At 32.5% G+C, this 20137-nt stretch overlaps 1 protein-coding gene across 1 annotated transcript; it reads left to right on the forward strand.

Annotated features, from left to right (window-relative positions):
- Positions 1 to 7590: 7590 nt before the first annotated feature.
- Positions 7591 to 8545, forward strand: LOC111892771 (RING-H2 finger protein ATL78). The gene has a single exon (XM_023888824.3). The coding sequence runs from the start codon at positions 7750 to 7752 to the stop codon at positions 8437 to 8439; it is 690 nt and encodes a 229-aa protein (XP_023744592.1). The 5' UTR covers positions 7591 to 7749; the 3' UTR covers positions 8440 to 8545.
- The last annotated feature ends 11592 nt before the right edge of the window (positions 8546 to 20137 follow it).

Here is a 20137-nt window from a genome sequence, read left to right on the forward strand (position 1 = left end):
GGAAACTTGACGAGAGAGGAGAGGGGAGGTATGATTTCGGCTATTCTTTTAGGAGAAGTGATGGACGAAATATGAAGGGTGTAATTCCCTATTTTTAGATGTTAGGAAAACCCTAAATAACCCTAATTTGAATATAATACTATTATTTCAAATTAGGTAATTATCTTTATTCTCTAATTATATCCAATTAATCTAAAAATTAATTCTAATTAATTTTTTATTAATTTTTTTAAATAATACTATATCTAATTAATATATTATTCTTATAATATATTAATAAATCACTTATTTCTATTTGTTATCATATACGATTATTCACTTTGTGAACATACATATATGCATAATCATTTATGATTAGGCAGATAAGTATAAACATGTATAATCATATATAAGTATACCTTTCTGCCATATAATGTCACACCCCCGAACCAGGACGACGGAAATGTCCAGGGGTGGATGACTTCTTTGTATTGTATCATCACAAATTCACAATTGAATATAATTGAAAACATAGCAACCAACATCATACATTAAAGATACCAACATACATTGTTTACAAAATTGTATTTGTTCACAACTTTACACAAAAGTGACAATAAATATGATGTTCCAAAAATGTAGTAATTATCCAAAATCCATAGCCCGGGGTACCTACTCACTGAGTCCCTGAGAATACAAGTCGTTTTGAAAAGCGTCAACTAAAAAGTTGGTGAGTTCATAAGAATATTTGTAGAAAAGATTTGTAACAACTTTGATTTGTAATAATTTGTAAAACTCCAGAAATTCTGATATTTTTTGTAAAATTTGGTTTGTAGTATTGTTCTAAACTGTGGATAATCGCATGTGTGTTCTTTGTTTTTTTTTATTTGTAATTGAAGAGAGTGTGAGTTCCCAGAAAATCCCATATTTCCTGTTTTAATAAAAAAAAATATAGTCTTAAAACCCTAAGACTGGAGTGGTAGTAGTAAAGTACAAGAGTGATGCTTAGTTTTATAGTATTTTTATAAAACCGGTGAAGTGTATAATTCGTAAATCCAAAATAACATTGTTAATCCCTATGTGGGTCGTTATAACCATGCTTGACGACTAAAATGTCTGACATGACGTTCTTCAAGCGTTGATTACAGGAAAATATTTGTCACCCTAGAATGGCCTAGTCTAGCTGTAGTTGTAGTGAACAACTCAGGTGTGGGGGTGTCAACCCCATATAGATCTAAACACAATTACCTCGCTCTCCCTCCAGGAGACTCTGGTTATAACTACAGAACTTACGGTGTATGCTAGGTAGGTACGGCGAAGGAGAGTCTCACAAGTGGGTTTACGCGAAATTTTTTGTCGTAAAACTTTTGGTTTGTATACTGTTTTAGTTCAATTATTTATAACGTTTTTTATAAATAATCATTAATGAATTCGTCTAATAATAATATACATTGAGTAAATAGTATAATCCTGTAAGTATTCAAACTAGTAACATATGACGACATTTTACGACTATTTTACTAATAAAAATAGTTTTTGTGTAAAATATTCAAGTTTTATGGTGCTTTTAACACATCAAAATTTGTTTGAGTGTTTAGTAATACAAAAATATTCTATTTTTGTCGTGACTAGAACATGTTACAATTTCCACAAGATTTCATAAAATCCTTGAAATTTATAATATTTCAACATTTACACAAGTATTAGTGGTAAGTATATATATATATATATATATATATATATATATATATATATATATATATATATATATATATATATATATATATATATATGTATGTATGACTAACAATTTACCATTTTCGAGTGTAACTCTCATATTTTCACTATTTTTCAATCTTTTACAACCAAATATATTATGACATTTTGGTTGATTTTTAACACGCACTAAAAGCCATTTTTACTTAGTAACTTATCTCTTCTTCAACATAATACCAAAATATGTGAGCTTATTCAAAGATAACTATGAGGTTTGTAAGATCTCTAGTTTATGGAGTGTTTAACTTGGAGTAATCCATATTTCAATGCACGTTGTCACATAAACATACAAGTGCATGAAAATATTCAAAGATTTAAACAAGACTTGACTTGTATCCCCCCCCCCCCCCCTAAAAGGATGGAAAGCTCGAAAATAGTTGGGTATGAAGCACACCTTGAGGATTTTCGAGATTTTGAAGAAGATGAAGAAGATACTTTGAGCCTAACTTGTGTTCTTGGTGAGATTCTCAAAATGTGGGTGTTCTAGGGGCCATATCCACGAAAAGTAAGGTGTAATATGAATGATCTTAGTATAAATATGAAACCAAAACACTTGAGTTAGACATAGACTTACCAAGTTTATGAACCTTGAATTCGACTTCTTTGAAGATAACACACACACCCACAAGTTTTTAGAGAAAGGAAATGAGAGAAGAATGGAGAGTGTTCTTGAAACTTAAAGAGAAAAGTGCTTGAAGTGTGTGGGAAGGATAGGGGTTTGCGGCCGAGAATAAAGAAGGAGGGGGGGGGGGGAGAGTAGGGGTTAACTTATGGAGGGGTGATGGGAAGTGTATAGATGTTTGGTGGGAAATGGCTTTGTTATATGTTAGTTAAACATTAGGTGTCAAGCTTATTAACCAAGTTTATCCCTTTTTTTATATAATCCAACCGAGCTAAGAGGCTTCTCGGCCCAAGGGTGGGCTAAATAGGGTGGTTTCGATTTTTAGCTTCACCCACAAGAGTTTTCGGCCCAATAGGAGGGCCCAATGAGGTTCTTCGGCCTAACAAGGCTCATTGAAGTGATTTCGGCCCAATAAGGCCCAAAGAAGGAGTCTTTGGTCCAATAAGTCATAATAAAGAATTCTCGGTCCAAATAAGGGGTTTTCGGCACACTATAAAGTCCAATGGATTTTTCGACCCATTAGAGCCCAAAGAGAGGTGTTCATCCCAAAAAGACCAATTTAAGAAGTTATCGGCCCAATAGGGACCAATAAAGAAGTTTTGGTCCAATAAGGGTTTTGGGTCGAGAATTCTTGGGCTAAGGCCCAAAGTTGATTGGACTTGGCTTATTGGATCGAGTTTTGGGCTTATATGAGGTTGTTTCGACTTGAATCACAATGTATGAACGTATGGACTTAAATAGCATCATAGTTTGAATTTCACTAAATGTGATATTACGAGTTTACATGGAAAATGAGAATATGTGGCTGATTTTTTGAATGATCGAAGGTCTCTACACTTAAACCTACAAGGTCTCTTAAATTCAAGGGTTCCTTCTAAGAGCAGTTAATATCATCAAATTCATTTAGACTATAGAAAAGAAATCGTCATAATGATGTGGGAGTGTAGAAGTTGTCCCCCAAATGTGGAAGACGGTCGAAGTAGCCCCATCGAATAACTGAGTCAAAGCTCGAGGTATGGTGTTGATGAATTTCTCAAAGTTTCAACATATCCGTCAACTAGTTGAAAAAAAATTATATAATATTATTAAAATATAATAATAATTATTGTTTATAAAAAATATATCTTTATTTCTATTTCCTGTTATTATTCATTTGTATTAAAAGTAGGGTTGTATCTAGCTTGATTGAAGGTGGTTCCTAGGACCTAACATTTTTTAAATTATAATAGAGGGTATATATGAAAAAATGAACTTCCTTGTTTTATGAGAACTACTGAATAATTTATGTAGAAAAATATCAATCAGCCCTTATTTTTTATGCCCAGTAACCATTTAGAGGATAGTTCAATGTCTTAATATAGTTCAATCCATTTAAAATTAAACAAAAAAATGAATTGGAAACATTATTCATCAATTCAACGATTTTCGTTCCCTTCGACCTCTAGCCTTCAACTGTTTCTCTTACCGATCACCGTCCGGCCAATCCACGGACCATTGCTTCCATTCACCAATCGTCGTCCGGCTAGGCCATCGGCCACCCCCTATTGTTGTCGTTCATCACCTCCACCGACCACAATCAATCATTCAATACACAAGTTTAAAATCATAGATTTCTTGTATAATTAATTTGTCTATTTCAGGATTTCTTAATTGTTATTGTTAACATCCAATTGCAATTTCAAATTTCTTGATTGTTATTGTTAATATCCAAGTTTTTCTTGATTGATTTCAAAATTTCTTCATTAATATTCTGAACATTTAACTTCTAATTTTAATTTTAGAAATTATTGAGAGACCTTATTAATCTTGAAAAAATGTTACAATATACATATATACATAAGTCCATGTTATATAATTTATATACATATTTAACAAGAAGTAATAATTCCACATGTTTGTCAAACACGTTGTATTTAACAAAAACAAAATTAATTACCACACTTAAGGTAAAGTTTTTCAAAACAGATTGTTTGAGATTACATATTTTGTGAAATGCAAAAAAATTGCTAGTTTGAGAACATTGTTAATTGTTATTGTCTTGATTTTATGATTTGTATACTTGATAAGAAAATAATTATAAAAACTTATTAGTTTGATACTTTTGTAACATTCAATATCAGTTCAATTTTAGAATCGAGAATGATGATGCATAAATATTTTTTTTATATAAAGAAGATAGTGAACAACAACATAAGTATACGAAGGTTTATTTAAACTCACTACCTGTTGATCTGTTGGAACGATTCAGTATAGAATTTTATCATGTAAACCAAAAAGATAAAATTAAAAGAGCATGCTTGCAAAAATGGCTTTTCCAACCTCTAACTCATAAATTCCCACCACGTGACTTTGGAGGTAAACATCGAAGATTTATTATACTTTGGTTTGATGATAATAAATATTGGTTAGAATATAGTATAAAGGTGGATGGTGCATTCTATTTATGTGTTATTCATTAAAATCAAGTAAACCAAATCATGGTAGATCAGATCATTTTTCCAAATCTGGATTTAAAACTTGGAATCGAAAATCAGGAATAAATAAACACAAAGTTGGAGCTATACACACTATTGTTGTCTAAAAATGTCAAATTTTGATGAACCAAAGGCAATCCATCATTTCTACTTTTGAGAAACAAACTACTTTATAAGAAAAATAATATCGTACTCGTTTTAGTGCATTCAATTGATTTTGTAAGGTTCTTACTAAGATAAGGATTAGCATTACGTGGTTATAACAAGAAAAAAGAGTTGTATAATTAAGAAAACTTTCTTGAACTATTATAATGGTTATTTGATTGATGTGATGTTGTATATCATATTGTGTTAAAGAATGCTCCAAAAAATGCACAAATGAAATGCGGTGAAATCTAGAAAGATATTGTGCAACCATGTTCAGATGTAAATGTTATTATGGGAGATCTTGGAAATTAGTTTTTTCACTTTTAGTAAACAAGTCACGTGATGTGTCATGTAAAGAACAAATATCATTGGTTTTGTGGTTTGTTAATAGATAACGTGAAGTTATAGAAATGTTTGTTGTCCTTAAATATGTTAATGGCACTTCAACTTTGTCACTAGATGCTACCATTTATGATATGCTTTCAAAATGTAATTTGAGTCCTACTAGTGTAAGTGGAGAAGGGTATGATGGTGCTAGTAATATGAGTGTTGCATTTAATGGATTGAAGACTTTGATTATGAATGAAACAAAATATGCACACTTTGTTCATTGTTTGCTCACTAGTTACACTTAACCCTTATGTTGGTTGCAAAGAAATCACATGAATGTTAATGATTTCTTTGATGTGGTTTCTCGGATGTTAATTCTTATTGGATCTTCTTACAAGCAACGAGACAATTTAAAAGAAAAAAACAAGCAGCTAAAGTTATGGCAGCATTGGCTAAATGTTTGCTTTATAGTAAATTGAATATTTAATTATATTTAAGTTGTAACTATTTTCAGTTATTTGTGCTAATTAACTTCTTATATGGTTTATTTTTAGTGAGCTTGAGAGTAGTACCGGTTTGAATGAAGAAGTCCATATTAAACAACCATTTGATACTCAACAGGGTTCTCATTTTGCATCTTTATTAAATATCCGGACTATATATGCTTTCATTTGTGATGTTAATTAAAGACCTTGGTAAAGATAATAGTAATTGTGATCATAAAGATGAAGCACTTTGCATCTTAAAGTCGTCAAATCGTTTGATTTTGTGTTTTGTCTATAATTGATGGTTAATATCCTGAGAGTTATGGATAAGTTGAATAAAATACTTCAAAGTAAAGACCAAGATATCGTAAATGCAATGAATCAAGTATGTAGCTCAAAATAAGCAATTAAATAAGTTAGGGATGTAGGACGGAACCAATCTTAAGGTAAGGTTTTTTTTTTTTTTTTTTTTTTTTTTTTTTGTGATAAGAATGAAGTTGAAGTTGTGGATAGTGATATGGAAGATGCATAATATAATGGATACACTCGTCGAAGTGGTTTACATGTTAGTAATGTTTGTTACTACCAACTACTATGTTGATTTATAAATTTATTGTGTTTTGTCATTAGTTATTAATATATAAAAGATTCTTTTTTTTAGGTTTACAACTTGCACCACTATCAAGTTGTTGTATTTAAGGAGGTAATTGATATACAACTTCAAGAGCATCATTGTTTTAATAAAGTAAACACAAATTTACTTCTTTGTATTGCTTGTTTGTTCCTGAGTGGGTCTTTCAATGCCTCCGATTTAGATAAAATAATGAAAATGGCTATACTTTATCGGGACAAGTTTCCTACAGAATATGATCGTCGATTTCTTGAAGTTGAACTTGCAAATTACAATAAAGATGTACGAGAATATAATCGATTTAATGATTTGAAGAGTATTGGAGACCCTACCAAAAAGATGGCCGGAGGAAAGAAGCATATAATATTTCCTAAGATTTATCTTCTTGTGAAACTTACTTTGATCTTACTCGTTGCAACAAGTATGGAACGCGCATTTCAGCAATGAAGTTGATAAAGACTAATATGAAACAAAAATCAGTAATCAATTTTTAAGTGATAGTTTAGTGCCGTATATAAAAAAAATGCTCTAAGAAGTATCATTAATGACAAAATTATGAAAATATTTCAAGATATAAGACCATATAAGCTTTAGTTGTGAAAACTTAATTATAATTTTATTACTACTGAAATGATGTTTAAATATTTTAAGCCATGATATCCCGCCACCACTACTTTTACTCGTCACTAATTAAAAATGATGGTAATTGGATTATATCATAACCGGTGAGTTATTGCCTCCACTACTCCTGTTCTCATCTTTGTGTTAAGTAATGTCCAAGAGTCTACATATTTAATTATAACCAACGACAATTAAATTATCTTATTATTGTGTATTATTAAACATATTATGGAAAATAAGAATAACTTTGAAATACGTTATTTACAACATGAACTTTACCTTTTAAATATATACATCGTGTGGGAATTGAGTGATGAGTCAAGGATTGAAATTATGTGAACATGGCATAATTTGACTTGGAGTAAGTAAGTGCGTGGGATCCATTTGATTAGAGAATCCATTACTAAATGCAATACACAAAACTTAGTGGAAGATCGAAAATGATTGATAAAAAGAAAGACAATATATTCCACATGGTGGCTCAAAAGATCCTCTGAAACTGCCTCTTGTTTCTTTATATTATATTCAATTCCAGTACAAAAGGTTCAGATGAATTTGCCTTTTTATTGTTTGTGGAGCTCACTTTATTCCCATTATATATAGCATTCTCTTTCAAGTCTACTCTACGAAATTGTAATTACAACCAAAACTAGCAGCTGATTTATACCTCAAACACAAACAAAAATGCTCACTAGCTCCATGATGCTTTTTCAAGCCAACTTTGTGAATCATCATTCAAGAAAACTTCTACTTGATGCTCCTATGTACTTACATGCGTCAACAACGATGAGAACAACAGTGGATGCAATAGCAGCTTCACCAACACCAAGTACAGATACGGCAAACAAAAGCTTTGATGCAAATGTGGTCATGGTGCTATCAGTGCTTCTCTGTGCTCTCATTTGCTCCTTAGGGTTGAACTCCATAATCAGGTGTGTATTAAGATGTTCGAATTTAGTTCACTCTGAGTCGAATACTAGCCAGGAAAGCACTCCAGCTAGGTTAGCCAACACTGGGATTAAGAAAAAGGCATTGAAGACTTTCCCAGTTGTTAGCTATTGGGAAGGGCTGAAATTACCTGGATTAGGCAAAGAATGCGTGATATGCTTAAGTGAGTTCATCGTAGAAGAACAAGTCAAAATTCTGCCAAAATGCAACCATGGATTCCATATTCGATGCATCGATAAGTGGTTGAGTTCACACTCCTCCTGCCCAACTTGTAGGCACTCCCTCATAGAAACATGCCAGAAGATATTGTCAGGTGGGGCATGTAACAGTACAACACCATTTCAAGGACAAAATCCAAGTGGTGTCAATATTATAAGCCTCGCGCCTTTACAACCTGAGCGTTTTGTACGAAGCTATGAAATGTAGTTTAATTTCAAAATAGGACTTAAAATGTAAAGTATTTAAAATGTTTGAGTTGTAAATAAGTTAGCATTCGTATAGTAATTTATATTAAGACCAATATTCCCATCAAGTTTATTCTTCTTCATGATAATGTTTTGGATATCTTTTAACCTTGCTTTTTTTTAGTGGAAAGATTCTTTTGTCACTAATTAAATCAGTTGAAACTTTTATATATATATATATATATATATATATATATATATATTCTGTCTTCATGAAAAAATGATAGGCTATGATCTTAAGATGTATATTTTTTAAATTAAATAGGATGTATCAAATTGCAACCTTTATCTCTTTTTAAGGGTATAATAGACCATTTATATACATTTATATTTGGAAATGACTATATTTTTGCAAGATTTGCTATTTATTAATCCCTTTAAAATCGAATTTTCAAATTGATGAATAGTTTAATTAAATAATTGTCATTCTTAAAAGAATAATACAGTGATAGTCTTCAAAGAATTGACTTTTTTAAAAAAAAATTTGATCAATACTTGTCAAAATGATTAAAATATCCTAAAAAGAATGACAAATATTTTACATGAAAACAAAATTATTGATGAGGATAGGCATACGTAAAATAATCTAATTAAAATTTTACATCCTAAAAACAAGAATACACTCATTCTTAAAACTTTATTTAATTAAATTTTCGTAGTAAAAAATGAAAATTATTAATTAATTATTTTAAATAAATTATTAATTAAGAGATACTTTTTAGTTATATAAAATTATAATCGTTGATTTAAATAATTATGTGACCTTATAATTTGCATTAATTTTATTTTAATCTTATTAATTTAATGTAGTTAGAGTGAGAAATCTTAAATTTCAAATTTGAAATGGATAATAAATAGGTTGACAAGTAACATAACATTAATTAGAAAGTCTAACAGGGTGATACATGACAAAAAAAAGAATATATTTAATTTTTATTAAAATAGAGAGATATCGAAAGAATTACAACAAAGTTATGAAGATTCTATAAAATTATAAATATTTTTAAGAGAATACAACTAAAAGACATCGAAAGAATGGATCATGAACAATAAAGCCATTTGTAGGAACAAATTGTTTGGATAAAGAATTAATAAAAATAAAAATGAAACAAATTCCATAATGGGGATAAATGAATCTTATGTAAATCCTTATTCTTTATTTTAACTGTCATTTTAGATTAGTCCATGAAATTATGAGTTTCCTGATAATCTACCCCACTAGGAGTACCTCGATGGAGTGGCTAAGACATTCTCTTGTATTAAAAGCATACAAAATCTCTAAATTTATAAACGAAACAAAAAATTAATAGAAAAAAGGCATAGTGTAAGATTTGTTTATATATAAAAAAAAAATAAGAACAACACCCACCAAAAGCTTCACAAGAGCTCAAAAGCACCACACAAAGGCTAAGAAATGAATTAGGGTTTTCAAGGGTATGTTGGCTGCTTAAACAAGGTCATAAGATAGCCTCTTTTGACCTTGTTTAAGCAGCCTCCAAACCCTTGAAAACCCTAATTCATTTCTTAGCCTTTGTATGGTGCTTTTGAGCTCTTGTGAAGCTTTTGGTGGGTGTTGTGCATCTTGTAGTGGTAGAAGAAGAAGCTTGAAGACTCATTCTTTAGAGGAGAGCCTTAAGATCCAGCTTTAGCACCTTCATTTCGTGGCTTTTGAGGTATAAAGTTCAAAGCTTGTCATCTCATTTCATAGATCTATTCCTTGGCTTGTATTTGGTCATTTTAGGTCCCTTTGGTTGGTGATTATGAGCTAAGATCATTTTAGAAGCTTATCCTTGTAGATGTGTACATACTAAGGGTTTCTAAGCATAAAGGTGCAAAATTTATGGTGGTTTTGGATTCCATGCATGCGTTAAGTCATTTATTAAGCACTTTTGAGCTTTAAACCCCCATTAAGCCATGCATGCTCGTAAAGATGGCAACTTTACGTGACAAACCACCTTAATTAAGGAAGTCAGATCTAAGTTTGGGTTGAAGTCTTAATCGATTAAGAGTTGAATTTGGGAAGTTGGCCAAGTTGGTGGAGTACGTTGGGCATACAAGTAGGTACGTTATGCGTACAAGCCCTAAAGCAAGTACGTTGAACGTACGAGCTGAGTACACCCCACGTACTCAACAGAGTGGGCTTCGGAATTTTGGGCTCTCGGTTGGGGCCATGTTGGACTTTTGTTTTCTTTGGCCTTGTTTGGCCATCATAGTTCTTTTGTTGGGTTGTTGATATTTTATTGGACTCTCATGGATGACCCATGAAAGGGATTGGGCCCGATTTGGAAAATTAGGCCATATTAGGCTTTAGGTGATTAGTTTGGAATTTAGCCTTTTCGGACAATTGGATTAGGCCTTGGCCTTGGGCCAAGTTGGTAAAAAGGTCTTTACCCTAGTTTGGACTCTTAGCGTGAGTCAGGATCCAATTATTAATTAGATGTTATTTTGTGATTGATAGCATGGGGATTTTAGCGAGCCAGCAGCCAGAGATTTATCTGTGGGATTCAACAATCTGAGGTGAGTTTCCTCACCGTTTTTAAGGGGTCAAAGGCACCAATGTTGGCCCATGGTTTGATGTTATAGTATTCTAGTTGTCTATGTGACTCTTGCATGTGTTATGTGTATATGCTTACCGAGCGGGGCACGGTGGTGGTAATGTATGCTATTATCTTTGTGACTATCGCATGTGTTGTATGTTTATATGATTATATGTTATATATGTACTAGGTGGGGTCCGATGCCAAACGGGGCCTGATGACTGACAAATCTATATACCAAGTGGGACTCGATGTCAGGCAGGGCCCATTATGTGTTTATTTACATACGCATGGTATGTGGTATTTTGGGGAACTCACTAAGCTTTGTGCTTACGATTTTTAGTTCATGTTTCAGGTACTTCTGGTTTCAGAGGGAAGAGCCCGGGATGATTGCAAAGCACACACACCACTCAATTCTGCATTTTGTGATTTACTCTGATAATGATGATGTATTGATGAAATTTGATTACCTTGGTTTTATGACAATAATATGGTGTACTGCTATATTAATTTAAAACTGAAGATTTTTGGGTCTTATTTTTGAGACGTGACATTAAGCCTTTAAGTATGGAAGAAACTCTAAATTTCATGGGCTTGGGTTGCAGCGTTCATCATGTCATGGCACCGATCTTGCCACGCCGTCATGACTAAAGAAACATGTTCTTTAGTAATCATGCTCCACGTCATGGTGATCTTGGTCAAACAATCCTAAATTTTGATTTAATCCCAATGTCTCTCAAGGCCCAACATCTTAAAACCAAGCCCAAGAACCTTATTCCTTAAAGTCCACACTTGATCCTTTGAGACCCGGGACCTTCACTAGGTAAATTACCACCCGAGCCCCCAAGTTAAGGTTATTTGAAAACAGGATGTCACAACTTTCCTCCTCATAGCTGGACTGTTTGCAACAAGTGGATATGCAAAGATCGACATGGAAGGAAATGTATAAAGATCCAAGGAACGACTTGTCGCGAAAGGGTACACTCGAGTTAATGGTATTAATTATGAATATACCTTCTTGATAGTTGCCAAGATTAAATCTATTAGGATTATCATGGCCATAACTACATATTACGACTATGAGATATAGAAAAAGGATGTCAAAACTACTTTCCTTAACGAATATCTTTAGGAAAATGTATATGTGGAGCAGACTAAAGTTTTTGTCGATCCAAATAACCTAAAGAAGGCATACAAACTAAAGAATTCCATTTATGGATTAAAATAAGTATCTACGAGATGGTATCATTATTTTTATGAGAATATCAGAAGGCTTGGTTTCTCAGAAATCACTGATGAAAAATGTGTATATATCAAAGCAAGTGGGAGCAAAATCGTTTTTATAATTTCATATGTTTATAAAATATTACTGATCGGGAAAGATATCCCGACATTGAAATAAACTAATGCTTAACTTAGTAAGTCCTTTCAAATGAAAGACCTACGATATACTACATACATACTTGGTATTAGGATCTATAAAGATAGATCCCAAGGACACATTGGTTTGAGTTAGAGTACATACATTGATAAAGTCATAAAACGCTTGATAACTTCAAACGAGGACTTGTACCTATGCAACCTCATACCATTCTTTCCAAGTTAGATTGTCCTAGTGCAAATGATGAGATTAAAAGAATGACTCATATATAGTATGCTTAGGTAGCAGGTTTAATTATGTATGATATGACATGTATGATGGGAATTGAGAATAACATACAATCCTATGTAACCCTAATTAAAGATGTACGTTTTCTCTAATTGAACATACTATAATGAACAACAAAGTATTAACCCTAGATCCCTAGTGTATAATAGAAATTCACATAGAAAAGGGTTATGAAACATACCTTTAAGATTGCTATTGTAAACAATCTTGAATACTTGCTTGAAAGACCTTTAGTAGCAAGCACCACAAGTATCGCGCCTCTAATGGTTCACAAACAAACTCAAGCAACCAAGGAATACTATAGAGAGAGAAGTAGATCAAAATTTCGGCCAAGGCAATTGGAATTAAGGGTTAGGCCGAAATTTAACCCTAAGAAGAGTTTATATAGGTGTTAGGAAGGTATTAGATAAGGCAGGTGTATCCATGATAACCCTAATCCCTTAACTTCCTCCCTAAGGCATCCAAGGCACCCTTAGAGCCCAAGGAAACCCTAGGAGCATCTATAATTCATCCCCCCTACTATAGGGAGGTTCTAGAATTGTTCAATGCTCAACTATTAAACATTATCACCTTTAGTCCCTACAGTTTTTATTAATTCCTTTAATCCCATAATTAATACCAAATTAATTTTTGATTAAATATTAATTAAATAATATGATTTCTAATTAATATATTATTTCCATAATACGTTAATAAATCAATTATTTTTTATTTCTAATTAATTTATGAACCATGTAATAAATTAATAAATCATTCTTGTCTCTCTAAAAGTTATCCTATTTAATTGTAAGGTTTGAAGGCAACCCAAAAGAATTGTGCTACTATCGATTCAACTATATACCAATTATAGTTATGGACTTAGACACCTAATCCAATAGTCTCACACTTGGATAAGTCTAGTAACTATAATTGCTAGTATAACTACTAAATTAAATAGCAAATTGTAGCTACCAAAAGTCGTTGTCGAACTCTGACCTAGTCAGTAACGTGTCCTTAGATAAGTGATCAAATATTCCTCCCATCTACAAGATATCGTATGGACATGAGACATGGATTATAATCAATCTCTTTATCCAATATTTTTTTCTCGATTTCCGATTTATAACGACTAAAATTAGACTACTAATTGAGCACATCAATTCAGTCCAGGCTTGGCCAAGCGCTTTAGATGACATCATCAAATCATCGAGGGGCCCACAGATATTGCTTTTCTCATTAGGGAAAAAGGAATGGATAAACTTCAACTTATATGCTTGCACTATTCACTCATCAAATCATGCACAACAATACATTTTATAACATCAAGTTGCTGATGTGTTTACGTATTATTAATGCATAACTGACTCATAAAAAACAACTCATATATCTCCATTTCAAAAATATAAGATATTATCCTCTCAGAATTACTCGTGATAAAATCCATAAAGTAATTCTTTGAGCATGGGTTAATCCAATACTTAAATCCCCATTTCAAAAGTACTCATGAATACTGCAGCAAACCATTGATATGTCTAACCCTTTTGATAGTCTATAGTCTTAATTCACTACTTACTTCCAAACGTATAATCGACTGTGGATGTTCGAATAACCAATCATTCAGGAAGTAAAACATGTGAAGTGAAGCACAATAATAACTTAATCAACTATTGTCTCAAAACCATTGAATATAAATAAAACCCTTATTATTTAATCACCATATTAATTAGACTTTATTAATTGTATAATGTTTCGATTAATCAATTAAACACTTGAATTAAACATCAGACATTCCATGTTATAAACATGCGTACTATGTCTCTCTATGGTCCTTCCATTCTGAAAAGATCAATTAGACATAATTCCAGTAATGTTCATATGACAATTCCAAATCCTTATTACAAGTGTAACAATTCCAAATTCTTGTCAACACTAAATGTGTTAGAGTCAAACCTTACATTTAATATCCTTTGTGACGACGTGGCGTCAAAATCACCAAAACTTAGCCAACGATGCCACAAAATGCTCCATTTAACATTTGTTACTAAAAAACTTTCATGGTGATTAAGTATTATATTCAAGTTACACTCCTTGAACACCTTCCTTGCATTAAATTCTCTAACTCACATGGAGATTCTTAATTATCAACTCCCATTATGGAAACATTTCCATATTACCATATGACCATCAATTCCGAACAAGAGTCACCACCATTCAGAATTATGTACATATGGTCCGTCCAAATTAATATTATACTTCTAACTGTCCACAAGCAAGCAATCTTTTGGTAAACCTCATACTGTTCTTGACAGTTATTTAACAAATTTAGTCACATCTTATTCTAGTCCTTTTTCTCTCAACACCCTAGGCATTTGGAAAAATCAGAACAAGTCAATATTATAGCATATATAATAAATCCTATATTCGAAGCATATGGAACTTGATTTGTAATGTCTTATACAAATACCTGATATCTGTTTAGTCACTTGCTATAATATTTCCATATATATATATATATATATATATATATATATATATATATATATATATATATATATGTGTGTGTGTGTGTGTGTGTGTATTGAATTTCCTATGTTGAATCACTTCTACACAATATTCATATATATCCAGGACTAAGTTCTATCAAAACTTTAATCTAAACTTATAGATTTGAAATGATGTATAAGTGTCCTCTCCCCTAAATCCTTTTATAGCGAAACAATTCCCAAACTTTGCAATTTTGAAAATTTGAAAACTTTGTTTCCTACAAATAGTATTGCCAACTTAAAACACTTAGCATAACAATTACACTTCTACTAGCATAGCAATTATATTCTTACTAGCGTAACAATTATGCTCCCAGTAGCATTAACATGTATCCAAAACACAGTTGGACTTCTAGAATCAATACTTTTTGACTTTCTTACTAAAATGCAGATTTCTTATACGTGATGCTTTGATAAGTCTTTATCTAGACTTCTCAAGCTCATACACTTTTATTATATAGCATATGTGTGTTTCAACCATTTCAGAATTTACAGCTACAAGTCCTGAACGTTCAAACTATTTCTTTCCATTTCTTACAATTCGAACTATGAAAAAGGATGCGGTAATCATATGCGAATTTGAGAATGCAATCATCACAACTGCTAACCATAATCATATTTATCAAATCTTTAAAATCTACTAACTAAAGTGTTTCCTCATAATCATTTTCATGAATTAGAGCAAAACCTTTTGCTACCTGGATTTCATGGTGTATGCATTCCTATCCATAAATTTATCAATTCCAACCTACAATCATAAGATAAAGTTGAGGAAAAAGCCAAAATCAATTTTAGGTTTTCCTTTCATGGACTGAACTTGCTTGTTCTTAATTTCTTTCCCTCTGGTAGCATGAGGGCCTACCCGTGCTTCCGTGTTGTTTAAGCAGCTCACTTCCATTGACCAATGTACTATCATTGCCAAATGTGCTCTGCCTTTTGTAGTCAACTAAGAACCATAGAGCTCATAAGCATTGTCAACACAACAGGAAGGTACACAAAAACAAGAATGTGTCAACTGAACATGATATGTTATCAACCTTAGCTCATGTGCTAGTGATAATTAAAAAGTTAATTCTCGATTGATTTTGGAAACTTTTCAAGATCAATAAGCCTCCCATTGACTTCTTGACATATAAGTTTTATCTTTTCAAGGAACATTCTTTGACGAGAAAAACAAATATTCAAAAGTTAGTAAGGATTGTTGACAAGATAACACTTCATATACTTGGTATTAGTTTATCCTTTGTTTTAACAAAAACATCATAACTACCAATTTCAAATGTGCTAGAGTGAGAAAAAATTTCTACTCCACATTTCATGAGGTGTTATAAACCTACTTAATTTAAAATAAGCTTCAAGATACGATTTGTAGTTACTAGAGTATAACTATAAAACTTGATTGAAAACGAAGTATGACTCATCCATTAAACCATTTCACCAATATCTGATTCCTCTTCTTAGTCATACAAATGCACTAAGGTGTACTTTGAGGATCAATTCTGATATAGGTCCATAATCATTAAGATGATCACAAAACACGACACTAAAGTATTCTCCTTTCCTTTCAGATTGGAGACACTTTTATCTTTCCGCCTAATAGATTCTTCTTATTCGTTCTGCCACTCTTTGAAACCTTTCAAAGTGTTAGAATTATTTTTAATCTAATAAACACAACCATATTTACTAAATCATCAGTAAACCATGACGAATAGACTTATTGTCCTTTGTGGTGGATCTAAATAGTCCACATAAATGTGTACTAGATCCTCTAGTCCTTCACTTGACTCACATAAACATGTGATCAACGAATTAGTCATGATCTTCCAATGATCAAGATTCTCATGCATCACACAATTCGAATTGCATGACTTCAAGTTTCTATCCAATTGAAACTTGGCTGATGAGAATTCCTTTTTCACTTGGTTAATCATGACATTACCACAAACGATATAATTAAGAATCGATCCACATTTAATGATTGCTAATAATAGAAATATAACCACCAATTCTCATAAATGACATTGCAAGGAAATACAAAGTAAATAAATGAATAAATAATCACTTTTATTGATAATATGCAGAAAATTTGTCCTTACAATGCAAATATATGAAAACTATGTTTCTAGATATTTCCTAAGCAATCTATTAATCTATCGTAACTCCTATGCAGCAGCTTCCAAAATCTGATCATCAAACCATGCGACTGAAATGATCTCTCACGATTAGATTCAGCTTACTCTTCTTAAGTTTCTTCTTTCTCTTAGATCCAATAAAAACATCAAAATGTGACTATCACATCATGTATTAAGAATTTATGAATGGGAACTTAATAAAGTAGAGTTAGATAGTAGATGTACCTAAAATAGAGTCATACGACTTGACTTTACCATATCTAAGATCTTTCAAGTATTCAGGGTAGCATCATATCCACTGCTCCTTTAATTAGCAATAAAAACATATGGACCTTTTAGAATTAGCACATGGGACTATCTCTGGATTAGCCTTTCAGTTTACCATATGGTCAAACGGTTTGACCTTGGCCGATCCCTTTCCATTGGGAAGAGAAACCTTTTATGGACTCCCAATGTTTCCACTTTCAATGTCCATGGAAACTTGGGAGACAGATCCTTCAAACATATTCGCTTGATTTGTGCTCTTAAGCATTTGTACTTCAGTAACAATCAACATATATGTCGGATTGATTAGGGTCACGTCGTGGTCCCTCGTATAGTAGTCTTTAATAAACTGACTATATGATTCAGGAAGCGAAAGTAGAACCAAATCAATGACCAACTCCCTTGGGAAAACGATACCCAACATTCCTAATATGTCAATATGCGATTTCATTTTCAGAACATGTACACACAGACTTTCCATCTTAATGTTTACTAGCCAATAGGGCTTAAGTGACTTCGTACTTTTCAACTTAAAGAAGACATGACTTAGGGAGAGTCACTGGAGGAGGTGGAGGAAGAGTTGGAGAAGCATAATTTCCAGTTCCACCATTTCTTGAAGAAGGGAACATTTTTTCACCTTGATCAACATGTGGAAGATCATCTCCAGAAGGAAATACATTTCCAGAAGAACGAGGAGAACCATTGTTGTATTGACTCGACATCTATAAAGGGAGAAAAGAGAAATCAAGTTAGTTGATTTGAATCCTTAAATATTAACCCCAAAAATTTAAATCAATGCTAGGATCCATATTTTTGATTTGAACTCCGAAGAGGGATACCATAATCAAATTCGAATCTATTTTAGGTAGGTAAAGCATTTACCAATTTCAATCTTATAAAACTATTAGATCTTTTGAGATTATTCAATGGCATGTTTAATCTCGATTATGCTCTCACTTTGTGACTGAGATGCATAGGATCAAAAACGAGATGTGAATAACCATGTAAATTAGCTTGGTACTCTCGATGTCATTTATCATCTGAAATTAATGTGCCGGTTAACCACACACACTCCATTAATTCAATGATAACTTAGGAGACACCCATTGCCAACAATATTAGTCCCATATTAGTGTGTCAGTTTGTTAGAACAATGTTCTTTCAGGATCGTATGATTCTAAGCAAGATATTAAATAAGAACGTATTAAAGAATACAAGTATTGCACTGAATATGTCGAATGATTAATGCAATATCACCCCAGAAGAGCTCGATAAAGAACTTCAATCTGTAGAGGTGTTTAGGGTTACAAGAATCAACGTAATCGACTATTCTACTTTATACGCATACATGCATGCATATATATATATATATATATATATATATATATATATATATATATATATATATATATATATATATATATATCATAATCCTAACAACTTATCTAGATAACAATGAAACTAATCTAGATAGATATGGATGGATAAGCCCAATCCGAGTACAAAACTCAAAAGCCCAAGACGCAACACTAAAATACTTAACAATCTCCCCCTTTGCGTCCTTTGAGCAGAAACTTCAATCTCTTTTCACAACAGAGAACTTCTTCACTGTTTCAAATATTCTCGGTATAATGGCCAAAACATGATGTCGAAATGTAATATACCACTGAAGCATATCAGTGAAGTACTTCTTATCAGCTGCTGAATTCTGCTTGCATCGATGCATAATATTGATGATATGCTCCAGACAGTATGTTGAAAACAGATGCTTGTCAACCAAAGCAAACAGAAACTTGTGCCTCTCACCCTTTGTGAACATAACTGTCAAATTTGTAGAATCTATCTGCCCCAACTTCATTTTGTTCACATCACTAGGTTTAGACGTTGGCTTCACAGATGGCTTCTTATTCATCACCTTAGCTATCTCCTGATCCATAGTTGCAAGCTCATGGACATAGGAGGCCAACATTCTTTTCAGATGCTTAAGAATCGGCTCATACTCCTTAAAATTTGAGAGCAGAATGTTGTATAGCAGAATCCAGTCATGCGGATTAAGGTTTGGAAGATCTGCTAGAGAAATGAAATGTTCCGTGTTTGCTGAACCACGGTTGCTCTTGAAATTTACATTCACAAATCTCCCAGCAGGTGAAGTTTTCAGTACCTTGACTTTAGTAATCTTCTGTGCATTCCAAGTTAAGTACTGTGATTGACCATTCTTTAAATAGAAATCGATCAATTCTCTGTTAGCCTTCAGATTTGGATGTGGAACCTCAGCAGTATCATCAAAGCAATGAAAGGTAAATGCTTTTCTTGTAATAGGCATGTTGAACTGCAAGTCTCTGGAGTTATCACAGTCAAACGAAGCAACTGGTTCCAACCAATAGACAGAAGGAAACTTAATCGCCTGATTGATAAGTGTATCTCTGTCCCATTCTGGAAACATAGTCTTTTTGCATTGCAAGGCATCCTCTTCTTCCTTATTCCTCCTTTCTTTCTCTTCTGCCTCTATGGCCACTTTCATTGTTTCATCGATCTC

The sequence above is a fragment of the Lactuca sativa genome, chromosome 4 (assembly GCF_002870075.4).
Source record: "Lactuca sativa cultivar Salinas chromosome 4, Lsat_Salinas_v11, whole genome shotgun sequence".
Lineage (NCBI taxonomy): Eukaryota > Viridiplantae > Streptophyta > Magnoliopsida > Asterales > Asteraceae > Lactuca > Lactuca sativa.